At 38.9% G+C, this 18,851-nt stretch overlaps 1 protein-coding gene across 1 annotated transcript in view; it reads right to left on the minus strand.

Moving 5' to 3' along the window:
* The window catches only part of ARHGAP32 (Rho GTPase activating protein 32), a 130,381-nt gene that overhangs the window by 57,611 nt on the left and 53,919 nt on the right, over positions 1-18,851 (minus strand). Inside the window, exons 5-9 of the mRNA XM_070952202.1 lie at positions 17,690-17,827; positions 16,608-16,700; positions 14,935-15,057; positions 13,214-13,291; positions 11,348-11,429 (exon numbers count right to left, since the gene is read on the minus strand). Coding sequence (XP_070808303.1) covers positions 11,348-11,429; positions 13,214-13,291; positions 14,935-15,057; positions 16,608-16,700; positions 17,690-17,827 — 514 coding nt within the window. The remainder of the gene's footprint in view (positions 1-11,347; positions 11,430-13,213; positions 13,292-14,934; positions 15,058-16,607; positions 16,701-17,689; positions 17,828-18,851) is intronic.

The following is an 18,851-nucleotide window of genomic DNA, read 5'->3' on the forward strand; positions in this document are numbered from 1 at the left end:
GTTATCTTCGAGTGGAAAGGAAATCCCCATCCCCATTTAAATTTCATTATTTGAATTAGTTTTTTAAAAAAAGGTGACATGTTCCCTGGTTGTCAGCATACGGTGTTGTCACATCAAATCAAATCAAACGGTGGTGCAAACCTAATTCGTGCGTACTTGACATTCACATCAACAAACATGAAAGGAATACATGAGGTTTAGGAGACACTTTTTATCTATCGACAACTCCTTTGGTAGCCCACTGTGCAAGATGCACCAAGTGCTGGAATAATTCCGAGCCTCTTAGGGCTTAAAACAGCGCTAAGAGTTTACAAAGGAATATAAACTGCAGCTAGGAAATGACCCTAATTGTGACTGTCATCGCCTTCACAATCCCTCTTCTATCCTTTCTTCATAACAAGCTGCTTTTAGCTGTTGGAAGGCACCTGAACTGATAATGGGCTGCATAGAAAGGAGAGTAAAATATAGCTTAAAGGGGCACAACAAGGGACAGACAGACAGATAGAAAGACAGATAGATAGATATAGTTTAGATAGATAGATAGATAGATAGATAGATAGATAGATAGATAGATAGATAGATAGATAGGATAAATAATAGATAGATAGATAGATAGATAGATAGATAGATAGATAGATAGATAGATAGATAGATAGATAGATAGACAGAATGCTCTCCAGGAACTCAAGAGGTCCCAGTTCAGTAAATAATGCAGGCTGATAATACTCATAGGCAGAGAATAATAACAGGTATAATCCCATGTATCTGGAGAAAGCTGGGGAAGCTGCACTGTGCTATAGTTTTACAGAAGGGGGGAGAGGGGAGGGAGGGAGGGAAGGAGGGAGGGAGGGAGGGAGGGAGAGAGAGAGAGAGAGAGAGAGAGAGAGAGAGAGAGAGAGAGAGAGAGAGAGAGAGAGAGAATGCAAATGTGAAATGTCTCTTCACCTCTCCGTCCCCCAAACTTTCTGTCTCTTTTTATGCTTATCCACACTGAAGAAATGGGGAACAAAGGAGGCATTAGGAGCAAATGGAAAAGAAGCTAATTTACCTACTTGTATGCATCAACACCTTTATGCTTTTAATATTAAGAATTATAGTTCAGCAATGAAAGAGATGACAATTCTTGTGGCATAGGCTGCATGAAAAAAGGAAGATCTTTCAACCAGAGAACTCTACCAGAGGGAAACAGGAGTTTTTCCCCATTCTTCTGTAGCTGCTATACCCCATTAAATTCATGCCAGTCTACCTTCCCTCTTGGGAAAGGATCTCTTTGCTTGAATATTTAGATTAAAGACAGAAAAAGAAATTGTTCTAAAATGCAAATGTCTTCAGTCTGAGTCAGCCTTAAAAATTACAGCTCTCAATCTCTCCTTTTCTAGGTTTCAACTAAGTCAGAGGATGATTGGGTGATGGTAGAATATTCTCTGTATTTGGCTAGAATATTACCGTATATATAGCCTTTAATGCCAGTCCAATCTTTATCAAGCTGTAGCTACTAATCCAAGAACTATCTTGGGATGAGTGAATGAAGGAATAACATGCTACCAATTCAGGTTAAACCGCAACAATTTCTGATAAATATATTATTTGCTAAGTAACTTCAAAGAACTATTAAACGAATTAATTAGGAGACCAGTAAAGTGTGGGCAGAGAGATACAAGCAGCATACAACAACAGAGTCCCTTGAGAGTGGGGCGGCATAGAAATGCGACAAAAATAAATAAACAAACAAACAACAAAAAAGAGGGCTGTGAAAATATTTACAGACCCCTCACATCCTGGACATAAACTGTTTCAACTCCTACCCTCAAAACGAGGCTATAGAGCACTGCACATCAGAACAACTAGACACAAGAACAGTTTTTTCCCAAACGCCATCACTCTGCTAAACAAATAATTCCCTCTGTCAAACTATTTACTAAGTCTGCACTACTATTAATCTTCTCATCGTTCCCACCTCCCATCTCCTTCCACTTATGACTGTATGACTGTAATTTTGTTGCTTGTATCCTTATGATTTATATTGATATTGTTTCCTGATTGCTTATTTGTACCCTATGACTATCATTAAGTGTTGTACCTTATGATTCTTGATGAACGTATCTTTTCTTTTATGTACACTGAGAGCGTATGCACCAAAGACAAAATCCTTGTGTGTCCAATCACACTTGGCCAATAAAGAATTCTATTCTATTCTATTCTAAATCTAATAATTGGAAGGGATCTCCCATCTAGTGCAGGAACCCTTGGTTTCCAAGGTAGTCAGTATGGGATAGCTTAAAAGAAAGATGTTTACAAGAAGGTAAATGTATGCTTTAAAAAAAGAATAAGCATAGTTTGATGTTGTTTCTAAAGATAAGAATTTTACTACCGTAATATCACACTGTGTGTAAATCCTACAGTGTAGTGTGTGTGTGTGTGTGTGTGTGCGCGCGCGCGCCATGACCTGGATGATGGAGAATCATCATTCTCAGTACATCAAGGAACTGATTGCCTATGCTGATACATTAAGCTCATTATTATTTTAGACTCTTTTGTATGCCAAGTTGAAAAGAATAAGAAGCTATGCATTCTTGTGTCACACATTTAGGAGCAGAAGAGAGTGGTTTGATGAATGTAGCATATGACTTCAGACCCATCCACTCTCACACAATACATGGAAGACCCTAGCTCCTATGAAGGGAAGGGAAGGGAAGGGGAATAAAATAAGAGGAGAGGAGAGAGGAGAGAGGAGAGGAGAGGAGAGGGGAGGGGAGGGGAGGGGACGGGAGGGGAGGGGAGGGGAGGGGAGGGGAGGGGAGGGGAGGGGAGGAGAATAGATATAGTGGGATAGGGATAGGGATAGGGATAGGGATAGGGATAGGGATAGGGATAGGGATAGGGATGGGATGGGATGGGATGGGATGGGATGGAATGGAATGGAATGGAATGGAATGGAATGGAATGGAATGGAATGGAATGGAATGGAATAGAATAGAATAGAATAGAATAGAATAGAATAGAATAGAATAGAATAGAATAGAATAGAATAGAATAGAATAGAATAGAATAGAATAGAATAGAAGTTGAAAGGAACCTTGGAGGTCTGTGACCTCAGAGCTACATTCCATTCGCAGGGCTGAGAAATGCAGAAAAGTAAGACTTCCAAAGAAGTGCTCCTTCAGGGTAACAATCTAATCATGAGTCATTACTGTTCTTGAATAGTCTTGCATTATGAGTGAGTAGTGTGCACTTCTGTTGTATTGTACTGGAAGTTTGAAGTTTTCTATGTAGATCACATTTGTGATCTACAGCAATGTTGGACAAAAATGCCAATGCTATGTATGTTCCTATGACCCTCTGTCCTGACCTTTGGATAGATTTCTTTAAGATTCCGGCTGGTTTGTACTCAAATGCTGCCTTCCCTTTTTACTTTATGGATTGGACTCTGGTTACCATCTGTGCAGGGATTGTTGGCTTCCACACTGACTATCTGGATGCTTCAACTTGCTTAGACCCAACATTGAGATCCAACATTGCTTTACAAAAGGTAAAAATTTCCCTGTCAGTCGGGTCAACTCTAGGACACGATGCTCATCTCCCATTTCTTGGCTGAGAGAGTCAGTGTTGTCCGAAGACAATTTCCGTGGTGATGTGGACAGCATGGCTATTTGCCAAAGCCACACAGAACACTGTTATCTTCCCACTGAAGTGGTGCCTATTTATCTACTCGCATTTGCATGCTTTCGAACTGCTAGGTGGGCAGTTAGTATGCATGAACATATAATTTAGACTTACAAGGCTATCCAACTCCACAATGACTCGTGAGTGGTAACAGTTTGAGAGAAGAAGTGGTACCTATTTATCTACTCGCATTTGCATGCTTTCGAACTGCTAGGTGGGCAGTTAGTATGCATGAACATATAATTTAGACTTACAAGGCTATCCAACTCCACAATAACTCATGAGTGGTAACAATTTGAGAGAAGACATGACTCGTTGTTGCTGTTGTTGTTGACTTAAATTCATTATAGCTACCCTCTCCCATTGACTCTGAGCTGCTAATTGTACTTATTACCCTACTTTTTATGTCACTCATTCCATATCCTCAGACTAAATGCTTCAATTCACAGAAATATAATTTACTTTTGGCTTCCTGCAGGCAGGCAGGCAGGATTCATTTAGTGAACATTTAATGTTTAGACTCTTTATAAAAGCCCTTTCTAGCAGCCTAACAAAGAAGCTAGATTTTAGAGTGGTTGTGAATAGTTTGTTCATTGCAAGGAATTCGCTATTACCTTTCCTATTTCCAGTCAGAGGATCTTAGTTATTAGGACTAAAGCTGGCATGGATTCTTACGTGTAGTTTTGCACATAAACATAACTTGGGTTTTCTGACTTTCTGAACCTCCTTAGAATAATATATGATGCCCCTATCTATAGACTCCAGGACTCAATTAGTAATATCCAGCCTACATTCTCTAGGCTATGATGACAAACAGTGTGAGTCACAAAAGGCAACCAGTGTTTCAGTGCTTGTTAAAATAACCATTTTAACGCAGGAACATTATCCAACATACACTAACCACATCAGCATATTCTGGTTATTTTTATCACTATAAATGTACCTCGTCTGAAGCTCTTGCAATGTAGCTATGACAACTATACCATAGCTGTTTCTAGTTATACCTTGGCAGCTTTGTAGATAATATGGCTGTTCAGCTTTTTAAAAATACGATTTCAACATTTCGCCTTTGTTCTCTGTTTTTTTCTACACCATTCCCTTGTACTTAATTAGAAATAGCAGCAATGTACATGACATGTGTATGAAACCTCTAAAAATAGGAATTAGGTTAAATTTGATAAAAAAATTGATGTTGACACAAATGGATGGATCCCAATTTGTAAGACATACATCCCAGGCACGAATTCTGGAAAAAAACCTTAATTCTGGTTACCTCATTGATTTCTTTGGCATTACATATATCCATTACATATGGATGGCATTACATATATAAATATTTTTACATACACGTACAACAATAAAGATCTTTTCTAGCTTTTAGAAGACAGGTCTGTGTGTATAACTGGAACTATATTCTACCTTGTAACAAACAAACAGTTAAAACAAACTCAAGTAATCGTTAGTTAACGTTATTACTACAACGTACAGAGTTAGACTATTTGTTAGTCCGTTTATAAACTGAATCAACTATAATCCATTCTACCTGAGCTCAGTTGGGATTGGTTCAAAGGCTCTGAAATAGATGCTGAACCATTACTATCCATCTCCAAATCTGGATGCAGTTGTGGAGGGTGGAAAATGGAGCAAAATAGGATAAAAAAGTTATTATTTTTAACGATGGATATGAGCACCTTTCTACTATTACATTTAATTAGTGTTTAATAAACATTGTGTTGTCTGGGTTGTGTTTTGTTTGCTTAACAATACAAATTATAGTCCTAATCTTTACCCCTTTTTTTTCTAGCCATTGATAAAATAAATTCCATGTTTGGTAGTATTCTGTATCTTCTTTCTGTTTAATCTTCATGAAGAGATAATTAAGAAGATATTGGACTGTGCAGAAATGGACAGACTGACACTGAAGATTAAACAAAAGCACCTTGATTTTCTAAGGCACTGATATTCTAATTTCAAATGTCTGCTCTTTTACCTTCTAAAAAGTTAAAATATGAAACAAATGTGACCTTTGATTAGAATTTACTCTCTTCTACCTGAAAGCATGACAATTACTAGTTTGTCAAAAGTATTCTTATTAATGTCTGCTAAGATTTCGTTTAATGTGAAAAGTCAATTATAACTTAAAGAAAACAATAGATTGGTTAAAATGGGTCCATTTCTAGGGCTAAAAGGTATTGTACTGTGTTTCCCCGAAAATAAGACCCTGTCTTTTTTTTTTTAACCCTGAAATAAGCGCTTGGCCTTATTTTCGGGGAGGTCTTATTATTTTGGGGCGCGTGGAGCAAGATGGGGCTCTTCTTGCCATCTTACCTGATTTCCAACTCTGCGTTTAAATATTTTCGGGAGGGCTTATTTTTGGGGGAGGGGGGTTATTTTAGTGCATGCGCTCAAAAGCCCGATTGGGCTTATTATCAGGGGATGTCTTATTTTTGGGGGAAACGGGGTATTATATTTTTACTGCAACCCTTACAGAGCATATTACAGTTGGAGGCTAAGAGCATCAGCACCAGCTCTCCCGTTAGTCACTCACATGTTGGGTCTCTGTGTACCACCTGCCAGGGCCTTTAGAATAACCTACCGATTTCTCCGCTGCCATGGTTTTGTTTTATTAATAGTATGGTTTCCATGGTTTTGTTTTATTAATAGTATACTGAATCAAATTGACAACATATGCTCAAAGTATGTGATGATGAAACTGACAGACTCATTGAACAAATATTGCTGCAGAGGATGTCTAGTATGGAACACACAAAAAAATATTTTTCGGGCCATATGCTGTGATATCAGAGAATGGCAAGCACGTTTATCTGTCTGTTGAAGCCATATTCAGGAATCAGAAAGGAATGAAAAAGCAGTGGTCCTATCCTCCATGATGTAATGCTGAAGCAAGCCAGAAAGTCATATACACTTTATATTTTTCCCTACGATTATATCACAACACAGAAAAAAAAAAACAAGCTGTAATTTCCACTGCTTTGTCTTTTTCCCCAAATGAAATTTCTCTAAAGCACATCTCACACCCATGTAGCTTTTCTCCAAATGAAGTGAGGGAAAGAAGCTGTACCCTTCCAGATATACTTTGGAGACTCGGTGGCAACACACTGTCATTCCTTGTTCTGTACCCTTTTCTGCTGCAATTTTGGAGTATAATACATCTCCATTATAAATATGAATAGTATTAAAAGATATGATCTTAGTGGAATGCTTTCCTTTTGTGACAGGTTGCTTTGTAGGACAAAGCTGATGTGCTTCTACTACTGCTAAAGACTCTAACAATGAAGAAAAGTATTATAGGTTGTCATGAAAATTATTAATACTATACTAAATTATGCTTAGGTAATTCCCATTCTCTGATTCCATGCAATTCAAAAATTTAATCTAGGAATTAATTGTACAAAACACTAAAAGTGTGTCTGTGTACAAAAAAATAAATAAATATGTAATTGTATAGGAAAATCAACATTTTTCCAAAGCATACACTTTTAAGATTATGCAATCTTCTTACTGTGGGATATGATTTTACAAATACTACTTGTATAATAAATAAATAGTTGGCAATTTTAATTACTCCTAAAAAATTGTTTCAAGATCATTTTTCTCCTTCCTCCCTTATTTACCTTCTATTGTAGATTTTGTTTTAATGCATATTGTGAAACAAAAAATGTGCAAGGAAATCACACTGAAAAGTCACTACACATTCCTCAGATACTGAGTACATTAATATACAACAGTATTCCAGAATTCTGACTTTTTCAGGATTAAACAACAAACGCAAGTTATCTTGCTCGATCATTTTCACATCATCCCAGACAGCATTTTCCGTGGTCTGTTTGTTGAGATATTCTCGGAGAAAAGAAAAAAAAGGTAAGAACAAATTCTGATGTCTCGTTTTGTGTTGTTCAGAAAGGGACATGGCAACAGTTTCTGGTTTACAAACTATGACCAAAAAACCCCCCCTTAAGACAGAATTTGTCCTTGAGGGCTCAAATGGGAGGTAACAAGCATTCTGGTTTACCATTGAATAGGAATGCAATTACAAATTCAGCTGAAAATAAGAAAAACAATGACATAAAAAGAAAAAGAATAAATGAAAACGTACAAGGGGGGAAGTAGCTCCAGGATGCTGGACGGGCTCCAGGGGCAGGGGAGACTGGGAAAGTACAATTTAAAAGAAAACACATTATTAACAGGAACATCCACCTGGAAAAATAAAATATTTTCATTTCAAAAGACTATAGACTTGCCTACACCCATTTCTTTAACACTGTGCAAAGAGTTAAATGCTAACACAGGAACCTAATTCTGCATGTGCTGAGGATTTCCACAGTTCTTTGCACACGCCCCAAACCTCTTCTGAAAAATCAATGGAAGTTTGTATTATTCAGCAGTACTTTGTAATTAGGGTGTATTTACTTTCAAAATGCTTGAATGATTCAGTTAGAGAATGAGTTACTATTCTGCAACTGGCTAACCACTGGCCATCAGTACAAAGAGAGACAGAAGATTTTTTTTTTGTAACTGTGGAAATAATTATGTACCAGCAGCATCATTTCCCACACTAAAGAAAACTTGAGTGGGGCATTGCCTTTGAAAGCAGCCCTCTCTTCCAATTTGCAAAAGCTGTAAAAAAAATAATTTAAAAACCCCTAGCCAAAAAAACAACAAACCAGCTGTATTTTGAATGACAATAGAATGTCTTGTTTATATATACCCATTCCAGCATTATCCCGGCATAACCCCTTGGCTGGCCGCAGAATGATGCTATTAAAATAGCTAAAGAATTTCAGAGAGGTTTGTTTAGTACCAAACGCCAACCTATAAACTGATAAGTGCTCAATGGATTAATTAGGAGCTAAAAAGACAAAGAATCTCTTTGAGAGCCTATTGTATTATTAATCTGAAATATGCTTTCCTTCTCCTTTTGGACAATATTAAAACGGTTTGCAAAGGAAGGCAGTTTATGACCCCTGGCTTTTAGAAAACTATATTACTGAATTGTGCACCTATCACCATCTTTCAAGTTCCAATAAATGAGATCACGCACAGACTTCCTCGTAGGCCAGTTCAACCATTTGGCTCAAGGAGACTGCTTGAATTATTTTATGTCAGATCTCGCCTTATATGCAGCCTGTCACATGCTGCTGAATGTGTCTATCCCAGCAAATCCAGCCATTTGGAAGCATATTGGTACATATTACCCATGATTGTGGACAACATGCTGGAATAATTGGAACCCACCAATTCAATGATTTCAAAATGGCTGCCAAGTCTCCCGGGCCTGTATAAGTTGCCTAGGTAACCTTGATTTCTATTGTAAATGCTATAATGGGGTATGATTAACTATTACACTTTTGAAAACTATTATTTTAAAAAGATACTGAAAACAAAAGCCATGTGAAGACTATCAGATTCATGAGCTATTGTACTTTATCCCACAAAATAGGATTACATTTATCCAGGCACTGCCAGGATGAACTCCCATTTGCATAATAGTATTAGTAATGTTTTCAACTTCTAGAAAAGGCACAAATGTTAAGAGATTTTTAACAGCATGTGTTTCCTAGACAAGCAACTTCAATCCACATCTTCTGTTTTGTTAAAAGGGCTATTTCTAGAATCTCAGACGTTAATAAAAGCACTTCCTAGGCGACATCAGAAAAGTGCATGTAAAAATGAGATGAACAGCATGAGGTTAAGCTAACAAACAAATCATTCACATGAAGTTAATGGCATCTTTGAAAGAACTGCAGTGACATGACAACCAATCCAAAGGATATGGATGGCAACCAAAAGAAAAGGAATCGGAAGAGAACAATAAAAAAAAAATGAAGATACCTGTTTGCATGATTTTATAAAGTAGAGACAGCTGAAACATCTGTTCCAACTTTCCCTTTCATAGCACTATTCAACAGACCGATGTCATTCAGCTTCATGCAACTAAGAACGGAACAGGCGACATCCATGTTTGTGCTTTCTCTTAGAAATTACAAGATACACATCATTACAGCTGCTCAACATCATAAAGAATGCATATAGCATTTTCCCAAAACAGAGACGTTTAATCCTAACACTCCTGATTTTAAATATTTGGAGGATGATGAGAACATTGCATTTTCCTTCACAGAAGTTTTATGCCAATTGTAAAAAAAAATAAAATATTACTATTCTTTATCCTTAACCCAAACTGCAACAGACTGATCTAGAAGATTTTGCCAATCAATTTGGAATTAGGCAATAAATTGCAAAGAGAAAGTAGGTTGTGGATTTTATCTAAGTCTGCTCTTATCCCAAGCATCTCAAATTGGACAATCCTTTAAAATCAGAACTAACAAGTTCTGCAACCCCGAAACATTGGAGAACTTGTTTCAAGTGACCAGAGTGAAGCTACCATTGAAGGGAACACAGCAAATTTATTACTTCGTCTATTGGAAAGAACCCATTTTGATATGCTGACTCTCATTTCCCATCAATATAATTCTGCCTTCAGGTATATGATGAAACAAGATTCATGTTCAGGTCTGTTTAATCTTATAATATGCTTTGCAACCCTTTATCCCGGTGGTATCTGAATGTCTTAAAACCAAAAATCCTCCTGATCCTTCTGAGAAAACACGAGCAACTAAAAAGTGATAACAATAGTTCCACCTGAATTGTCCTCAGCCACAATATAATTAGTTATTAATCTAAACTGTAAAGAAGATTCACAATGCATATGTTCCACAAAATTTTTCCCTAACCTAAAGCTTTAAAAAAAACCCTCTCCAATTTAAGCAAATTTTATTTTATTTTTATTTATTAATCACATTTTGGAAACACCCATCTTCCTCATAGACTGGGATGATAAAAGATGCTCATAATGTTTATTCTTTCCTTATTCCACAACCCATTCGACTACACAAAGAAAAATCAGTCCTAGGTCAAAACAACTTCTGAAATACAGTTCATCAAACATTTAATTTGACTCTATGCTTTGTAAACGACACTTAATGCCCAAATTGGAAGTTACATTCAGTAATTATTGCTTGTATGCTCTTCATTATTAGCATATGGGTTTGTGTTTAATTGTTGATTAAACACATTTTATTGCTGCATTTTGTCTACTTTTAGGAAACAGCTTGAAAACATGTAGGTGTTTTATTTTATTTTATTTTTATTTTGGCAGAGGTTTGTTTGTTTTTTTATTTTGGAAGGCAGCATATAAATTCATAAAAATAAACAATGAGTTTTAATTCAACAAAATAAGAGTCAACAAAATGAGAGGGAAATAGGCACAGCAATGAATCAGATCTGAGTCTGAAATGCAGGGAGTAAGTTCAATGGAAGAAAAAGCAAATTATCTTTTGCATCTGCCTTACTTGGCAAGAAATTAACTTCCTCTACAGAGTAACTCTGAAAAGCACATCGGTTTATGATGATGACGACCAAGCAATGATTTATGACAATGGTTACCAAAAATCTCTTTTCCCACCCAAAATTCCCACTAAGAAATTAGTGTAAATGAAAATGATTGACCAGCACAAACTAAACAATGAAATAAGTTTGCATGGATGAATGCAATGAAATAACTGTATAACGCAGCAAAGGTACTGAAAACTGTAAAAGAACAGAATTTAAATCAGCATTTTGTGATATTAGGCACACTTGCTTGAAAAGCAAACAAACATACCTGGCTTTGGTACAGAATTGGTCACTGACTGAGGGACTTTGTCGTTAATTAGTTCAACACATTCGCTAGGAAAGAATCCCACCTAAGTGACATACGAAGATAGAAAGAAAAAAGAGAACTTGTATTTAAACAATACAAGGCATTTAAACAATTTCAACAGAATCATGGAATAAGAACACATCCAGATGATTTTGCAAGAAAGGGATTATTCCAAATCCCTAGGTAGCTTTAGTAGAAAGAGCATTCTTCCCCTGCTTTATAGGTGAATAGAGCAGGGATTTGCTAGCCTGGATTTCATTTTACTCTAACTAGTTTGCCTGTCCACAGCTTCCAAAGACAGAGACAGATTACTCTTTCAAGAATTACACGTACACAGAATATGACTCGAGTTCAGTGAAATCAGACAAGGGGTTTAAAGCAGGGGTGAAATCCAGCAGGTTCTGACAGGTTCTGGAGAACCAGTAGCGGAAATTTTGAGCAATTCGGGGAACTGGTAGTTGCAATTTTGAGTAGTTCAGAGAGCCGGCAAATACAGTACCATCTCCAGCTGGCCCCAGAGTGGGGAGGGAATGGAGATTTTGCAATATCCTTTCCCCAGGAGTGGGGAGGGAATGGGGATTTTGCAGTATCCTTCCCCTGCCACACCCACCAAGCCACACCACACCCACCAAGCCACGCCCACAGAACTGGTAATAAAAGAAATTTGGATTTCACCACTGGTTTAAAGAAAAAAATCAGGCGTCGACATTTTTAGAGATTTCGAAGGACTAAAATAGCATTATGAATTATCCAAGGTGTTTTTTCAAGAGGCAACTGGACTTCATTTTTCCTTGAAGACATTTTGCTTCTCATCCAAGATGAGCTGGTCAAAACTGAAGAAGCGAAATGTCTTCAAGGAAAAACAAACGAAGTCCAGCTGCATCTCGAAAAATGACAACCATGACCTAAAGAAGAATTAGGAGCGACATGATAGCAGTATTCCAGTATTTGAGGGGCTCCCACAAAGAAGAGAGGGTCAAATTATTCTACAAAGCACCAGAAGGCAGGACAAGAAACAAAGGTTGGAAACTGATCAAAGAGAGAAGCAACCTGGAATTAAGGAGAAACTTCCTAACAGTGAAGACAATTAACCAGTGGAACAGAAGTTGCCTTACAGGAATTGTGGATGCTCCATCACTGGAGGTTTTTAAGAAGAAACTAGACAGCCACTTATCTGAAATAGTATAGGTTCTCCTGCTTGAACAGGGGGCTGGACTAGAAGACCTCCAAGGCACCTTCCAGCTCTTATTCTATTCTTCTTATCTAGATGACCGAGAATCTCCATAGACATTATGAATTCTCCTTCTCTTCCATTTTCTCTTACCCTGGCATTGATCAGGAGGATTTTCTATTCCCCCCCCCAATTTATACATTATAAACATAAAAGGTAAAAGTTCCCCTTGCACATATGTGCTGGTCATTCCCGACTCTAGGGGCGGTGGCTCATCTCCGTTTCAAAGCCAAAGAGCCAGCGCTGTCCGAAGACGTCTCTGTGGTCATGTGGTCGACATGACTAAACGCTGAAGGCTCACGGAATGCTGTTACCTTCCCACCAAAGGTGGTCCCTATTTTTCTACTTGCATTTTTTATGTGCTTTCGAACAGCTAGGTTGGCAGAAGCTGGGACAAGTAACGGGAGCTCACCCCATTACGCGGCACTAGGGATTCGAACCGCTGAACTGCCAACCTTTCGATTGACAAGCTCAGCATCTTAGCCACTGAGCCACCGCATCCTTATATATTAGAGAGTAAATTTTTTAGAATGAGTATCCATCCTCCACAACTTTTAGAGCCTGACGTATTTAACTAACCTAATAGCTGGACATACCTGAAATCCATGTTTCCCCCTCCACCAAGTGGTCAATTCTTTTGGAGGCATATCAATAACAGAAACAATATCTCCAACCTGGAAATTAAGAAATGAAATATTTTCTCATTGTGACTCAAAGCACTATCTGGTTTGATAAAAATGTTTACTTTACCGGGCTGGGATTACAAAAGCCTTTAAAATAAATAGCAGTAGTTCTTGTCTATTAAATACGCACATATGAATTTAAGTATGTATTACGAGCGCTACACAGTAGACGTTTTATTCACTCATAAAAAGAAAATGCTGGATTGCAGCTAAAACACAAAGTAGGTTGCTGATTAAATTGAGAGTATAGCCACTTTGGAAACATAAGTGTATGTGAAAAGAATATTGAACAAACTAATCAAATGTAGTCCTTAACTTAAGATCGGCCACTTAGAGACTATTTAAAGTTACAACGGGCCAAATAAATATACTTTGCATCCTGGATTCAAAAGTCTAACAGACATTCCCCACTCCTGGTCAACTGGTCACATTTGGGTGTTCAGCAACTGGTCTGCATTTATGGTGTTTGCAGCTTCCCACAGTCATGTGACCACAATTTATGCGTTTTGGTGAAAACCGGCATTTACTTCTGATTCCTTGTCAAAAAAAAAAAAAAAAAAGTCCATTGCACATAATGAGTATGCTTAACAATCATGGTGATTCGCTTAATGACTGCCACAAAAAATGTCACATCAAGTCCATCAAGTGATGACCTGCTTAATGACCACATGATTTACAACCAAATTTCCAGCCTCAGTTATGGTCATAAATCAAGGATTAGATAAAGGTAAAGGTTCCTCTCGCACATATGTGCTAGTCGTTCCTGACTCTAGGGGTCGGTGCTCGTCTCCGTTTCAAAGCCGAAGAGCCAATGCTGTCCGAAGATGTCTCCGTGGTTATGTAGCCAGCATGACTAAACGCCAAAGGCGCACGGAACACTGTTACCTTCCCACCAAAAGTGGTCCCTATTTTTCTACTTGCATTTTTTACCTGCTTTCGAACTGCTAGGTTGGCAGAAGCTGGGACAAGGAACGGGAGCTCACCCCATTACGCGGCACTAGGGATTCGAACCGCTGAACTGCCGACTTTTCGATCGACAAACTCAACGTCTTAACCACTGAGCCACCACGTTCCTTGCAAATCAAGGATTACCTCTACTTAAAAATCTGCACTTACTTATCTATTTGCCCCAATGTGTTGTTGTTGTTTTTCAAGCAGCAACTAGACTTTCTGGTTTTTCTTTGAAGACCTTTGACTTCTCATCCAAGAAGCTTCAAAGAAAAACTAGAAAGTCCAGTTGCCTCTTGGGAAAAAAATAAAAAGCACCTTTGGGACAATCATGACCTGGATGACTGAGAATCTCCATAGATACTTGTCTATTAGTTTCTCTGTCTTCGTTCTTAAAATTAAGTGTAGAATGACAAATTTATTTTACCAAATTAACAACATAGTATTGTACTGTGCTGTACATTTTATATTTTATATATTACATATATTTTATGTAATGTATATTTTATATTATACTTTATATATTATCTATATAATAAGAAAATGTACTGTTACACAAGCAACATGGAAAGCTATCAGAGGTCCTTTAAAAATGTCTTTGGCCAGTTGAAGAAAACGTTAACACAACATTGACTTTCTCTGGGCATGCACTGAAATAATTATAGATTGATCCTCCCGTTATTTACCTCAAAGGAGAGTTCATCTGCTGCCTGGGCAATGTATCTCTTGATAACGTGAGCAGCTGCAATAGCAGGAACATTAATGGACGACTCCTCATGAACTAGGAGGCGATTCCCCTTGTTATCAATCTGCAACGCAAGGTAGACGGTGAGAAAGCCAAGAACGCGCAGCGTTGAGCAAATTTATTTTTATTAACAAATTTACAGAGGAGGATTTCATGTTGATTTGTAAAGAAAGCCGAGGTAAACAGAGCTGCCAGCTGAAAAAAAGTGCAAAAGGAGTCTACGGGCACTGTGGTACAAAATATGCAATGGGCACAGAGATGGTATTCAGCCGGTGCTAGCGAACTGGTACCTGAAATTTTTTGAGTAGTTCGGAGAACTGGCAAATACCACCTCTGACTGGCCCCATCCCCGATCTATTGGTTGCTTCCCGAGTCCCAGCTGATCGGAGTCCCAGCTGATCGGCTGGGTCTTCTTTTGTTGCCCTGCACAGGAGAACGGAGCTGGAAAGCAGGTTAGTGGGGTGGGGAGGAAATGTATATTTTACAGTATCCTTCACCTGGAGTGGGGTGGAAATGGAGATTTTGCAGTATCCTTCCCCTGCCATTCCCACCAAGCCACACCCACAGAACCGGTAGTAAAAAAATTTGAATCCCACCACTGACTGGGCAGTACAACCAACTTCTGCAGAAAGTAGAGTTCTATTTTATAGGGGTTCCACTACTTCCTTGGGAGGGCAGTTCCAGTTAGCCCTTGAGTAGTAGTAGGAGAGATCATTTGAGCTGGCCTCTCCTACCTGGAAGACCCCTTAATATCTTAAGCCTCTGGGGGAGGCCATGATTAGTTTGCATAGCTATATCATCGATACATTATCCACTGCTCTCCTAAACTGTGCAAGAGGTGCTATCAACTTCTTGACTTGGTTCTAGGGGACATGAAGGTTTACACAACCTATAGCTGAACCCCTGCAAGATGAAGTTAGCTGTTCACTACAGGCCCAAAGGTGCTTTTTCAAGTGGCGGCTGGACTTTCTGGTTTTTCTTTTAAGATGTTTCGTTTCTCATCCAAAGATGCTTCTTCAGCTCTTGGCTGGATGGTAGGGAAAGGTTTCTGACATTTCCAGGATGGCCTCTTGATGGCAACTATCCATCAAAGAGTAGGTCTGTGAACTGTAAGACATCTTGGACTCGTAGCTACTACTACATGGACAGGTGGGAAATCAGGGGTTGGGAGGGAGCAGAGTTGTCCAGCCGAGTGCCAGATGCAGCCCTACCTGGAATTTGAGGCCCTGGCTAAGTGACTCATGGCCTAATTACTCCTCGCCTAGACTACTGCAAGGCGTTGTGCCACGGGGCTGCCTTTGAGAATTTCAGCTGCTCGCTCTCAGTGGCAGACTGAGTGTATCTACCAACATACACTTGACCAGCATGGTAGCCTATATGGGCCATAATCTCAATGAAGATGACTTTTTTGTCAGTGGCTTGATTCAGGAGGATCTATATAATTAAGGACGAGGATGTGTTCCTGCTTTTATCTTGGGTAGCCTAAGAGCAGAGGGCCTGACTGGCATTTTCTAATTTAGAAACCTTCCCTCTTTCCATTCAATGTGCTGCTGGCAGACTGGTAGACACAAAGCATTTGATGAATTGTGGAGAAGGTGAAGCGGGCTCTTGTACCTCCATCCATGTGAGAGCAGGACCGCAATTTATCTTGTTGCCAGCAATGGCTGAGAGTCGGCACAGGTAAGCCATCAGCATCTGGGTAACAAGCTGCAAAGGATGAGGGGAAAAGTGTGATAATTCTACTGATGCAGGGCATCCAGTATATTAGGGGATATAACTGAAGCAATCTCTCCCTCTCTCTCTCCTTCCCCCTCCCTCTTTCCCACCCTTCCCCTTCCTCCCTCCCTCTCTCTCTGTGTAGATAGATAGACAATATATATAGATGATATAGACATAGATATAGATATAGTATATCACAGAAGTCCCACAGCATCCTGAAACGGAAGGTGGAGGTGCGCAAGGTCTCTAACATCCACCAGCTCCGTGACGTCGTCATGGAGGAGTGGAAGAGGACTCCAATGGCAACCTGTGAAGCTCTAGTGAGCTCTATGCCCAAGAGGGTTAAGGCAGTGCTGGAAAATAATGCTGACCATACAAAATATTGACACTTTGGGCCCCATTTGGACATTATCACTTAGGTGTGTACTCATTTTTGTTGCCAGCAGTTTAGACATTAATGGCTGTGTGTTGTGTTATTTTGAGGGGACAGCACATTTACACCATTGTACAAGCTGTATACTTACTACTTTACATTGTAGCCAAGTGTCATTTCGTCAGTGTTGTCACATGAAAAGATATACTTAAATATTTACAAAATGGGAGGGGATGTACTCACTTCTGTGATATACTGTGTATGTCTCTCTATAGAATTTAGAGGCACTAGGCTAAAACCAGTGAGGAGACTGGTTCAGGAGAGAGTGAGTTCTAGTTGCATCTTAGGCATTAAAACTGGCTGGGTGACTTTTGGGTCAGTCACTCTTTTCTAGCCCAACCCCTCTTCTCCATGGTTGTTGTTGTGGAAAAAATAGGAAACAAAGGAGTATTAAGTATGTTTGCTGCCTTGAGTTTTTTGTAACAGATAATAAAGGCAAGATATCAATAAATAATTACATGAAAACCTCAGAGATACCTCCCCTCCAAAAATATTATTCCACAACTAGAACTTCTCAGCTAGTAATAACACTTCACTGTTTTACCTCCGGATTATCCTTCAGGGCATCCGAACGGGGTAGCTCTGAGAGCTGAGAAAAGCGTCGATCATAAATACATAGGTGAAGATGTTTATCAAGCACTCTAAAATCTTCGTAACTCCTCTTCACAATCCAGCTCTTGCCCTGCAGACAGGAAAACAAAAAAAACTATGGTGTCATTTAATTCATTCATTCACAAATTCGCAAGGACTCTGTGCACCTGATTATTTATTATCACCATTCCACATATAATCATGTTTTCACTCAACCAGGCTTTGTTAATCAGTTTCAACCTCTAATTAAAATTCCTTAAGTCACTGTATAATATAGTATTTTGAATGAACACCAATGTATTAGAATGGCAAGTGTAATTTTCAAGGACAACCTCCCAGTATGCCTGAAGAGAAAAGTTTTCAATCAGGGTGTGCTATCTGTGCTAACATATGCCAGAGAAACATGGACACTAACCTCACAATCAATACAAAAGCTACGAGTGTTGCAAAGAGCCTTGGAAAGATACATGCTCGGCATCACAAGACAAGATAGAAAGACCTGCATGTGGATTAGAGAGCAATCGAAAATATAGGATGCTATCAAAAGAGCAAAAGAATTGAAATGGAAATGGCCATGGTCACATAGCAAGAAGAACTGATGGCAGGTGGGTGACTCCAAGACAGTCATGGAATGGATTCCACTTGATAAAAAGCATCCACAAAAGAGACCTAAAACAAGATGGATTGACGACATCAGCAAGTATTGTGGTTCCAACTGGCAAAGGAAAGCTGAAGACTGTATTGGTTGGAAACATACAGAAGAGGCCTTCATCCTACAGTGGATGGACAATGTCTAGGATGATAGAATAGAATAGCAGAGTTGGAAGGGACCTTGGAGGTCTTCTAGTCCAACCCCCTGCTTAGGCAGGAAACCCTACACCACTTCAGACAAATAGTTATCCAACATCTTCTTAAATCTTCCAGTGTTGGAGCAAGTTGTTCCACTGATTAATTGTTCTAACTGTCAGGAAATTTCTCCTTAATTCTAAGTTGCTTCTCTTCTCTCCTTGATTAGTTTCCACCCATTGCTTCTTGTCCTACCCTCAGGTGCTTTGGAGAATAACTTAGCTCCCTCTTTTTGTGGCAGCCTCTGAGATACTGGAACACTGCTATCC

Source organism: Pituophis catenifer, unplaced genomic scaffold (genome assembly GCF_029215685.1).
Source record: "Pituophis catenifer annectens isolate HBS135680 unplaced genomic scaffold, rPitCat1.0.hap2 SCAF_12, whole genome shotgun sequence".
Taxonomy (NCBI): Eukaryota; Metazoa; Chordata; class Lepidosauria; order Squamata; family Colubridae; genus Pituophis; species Pituophis catenifer.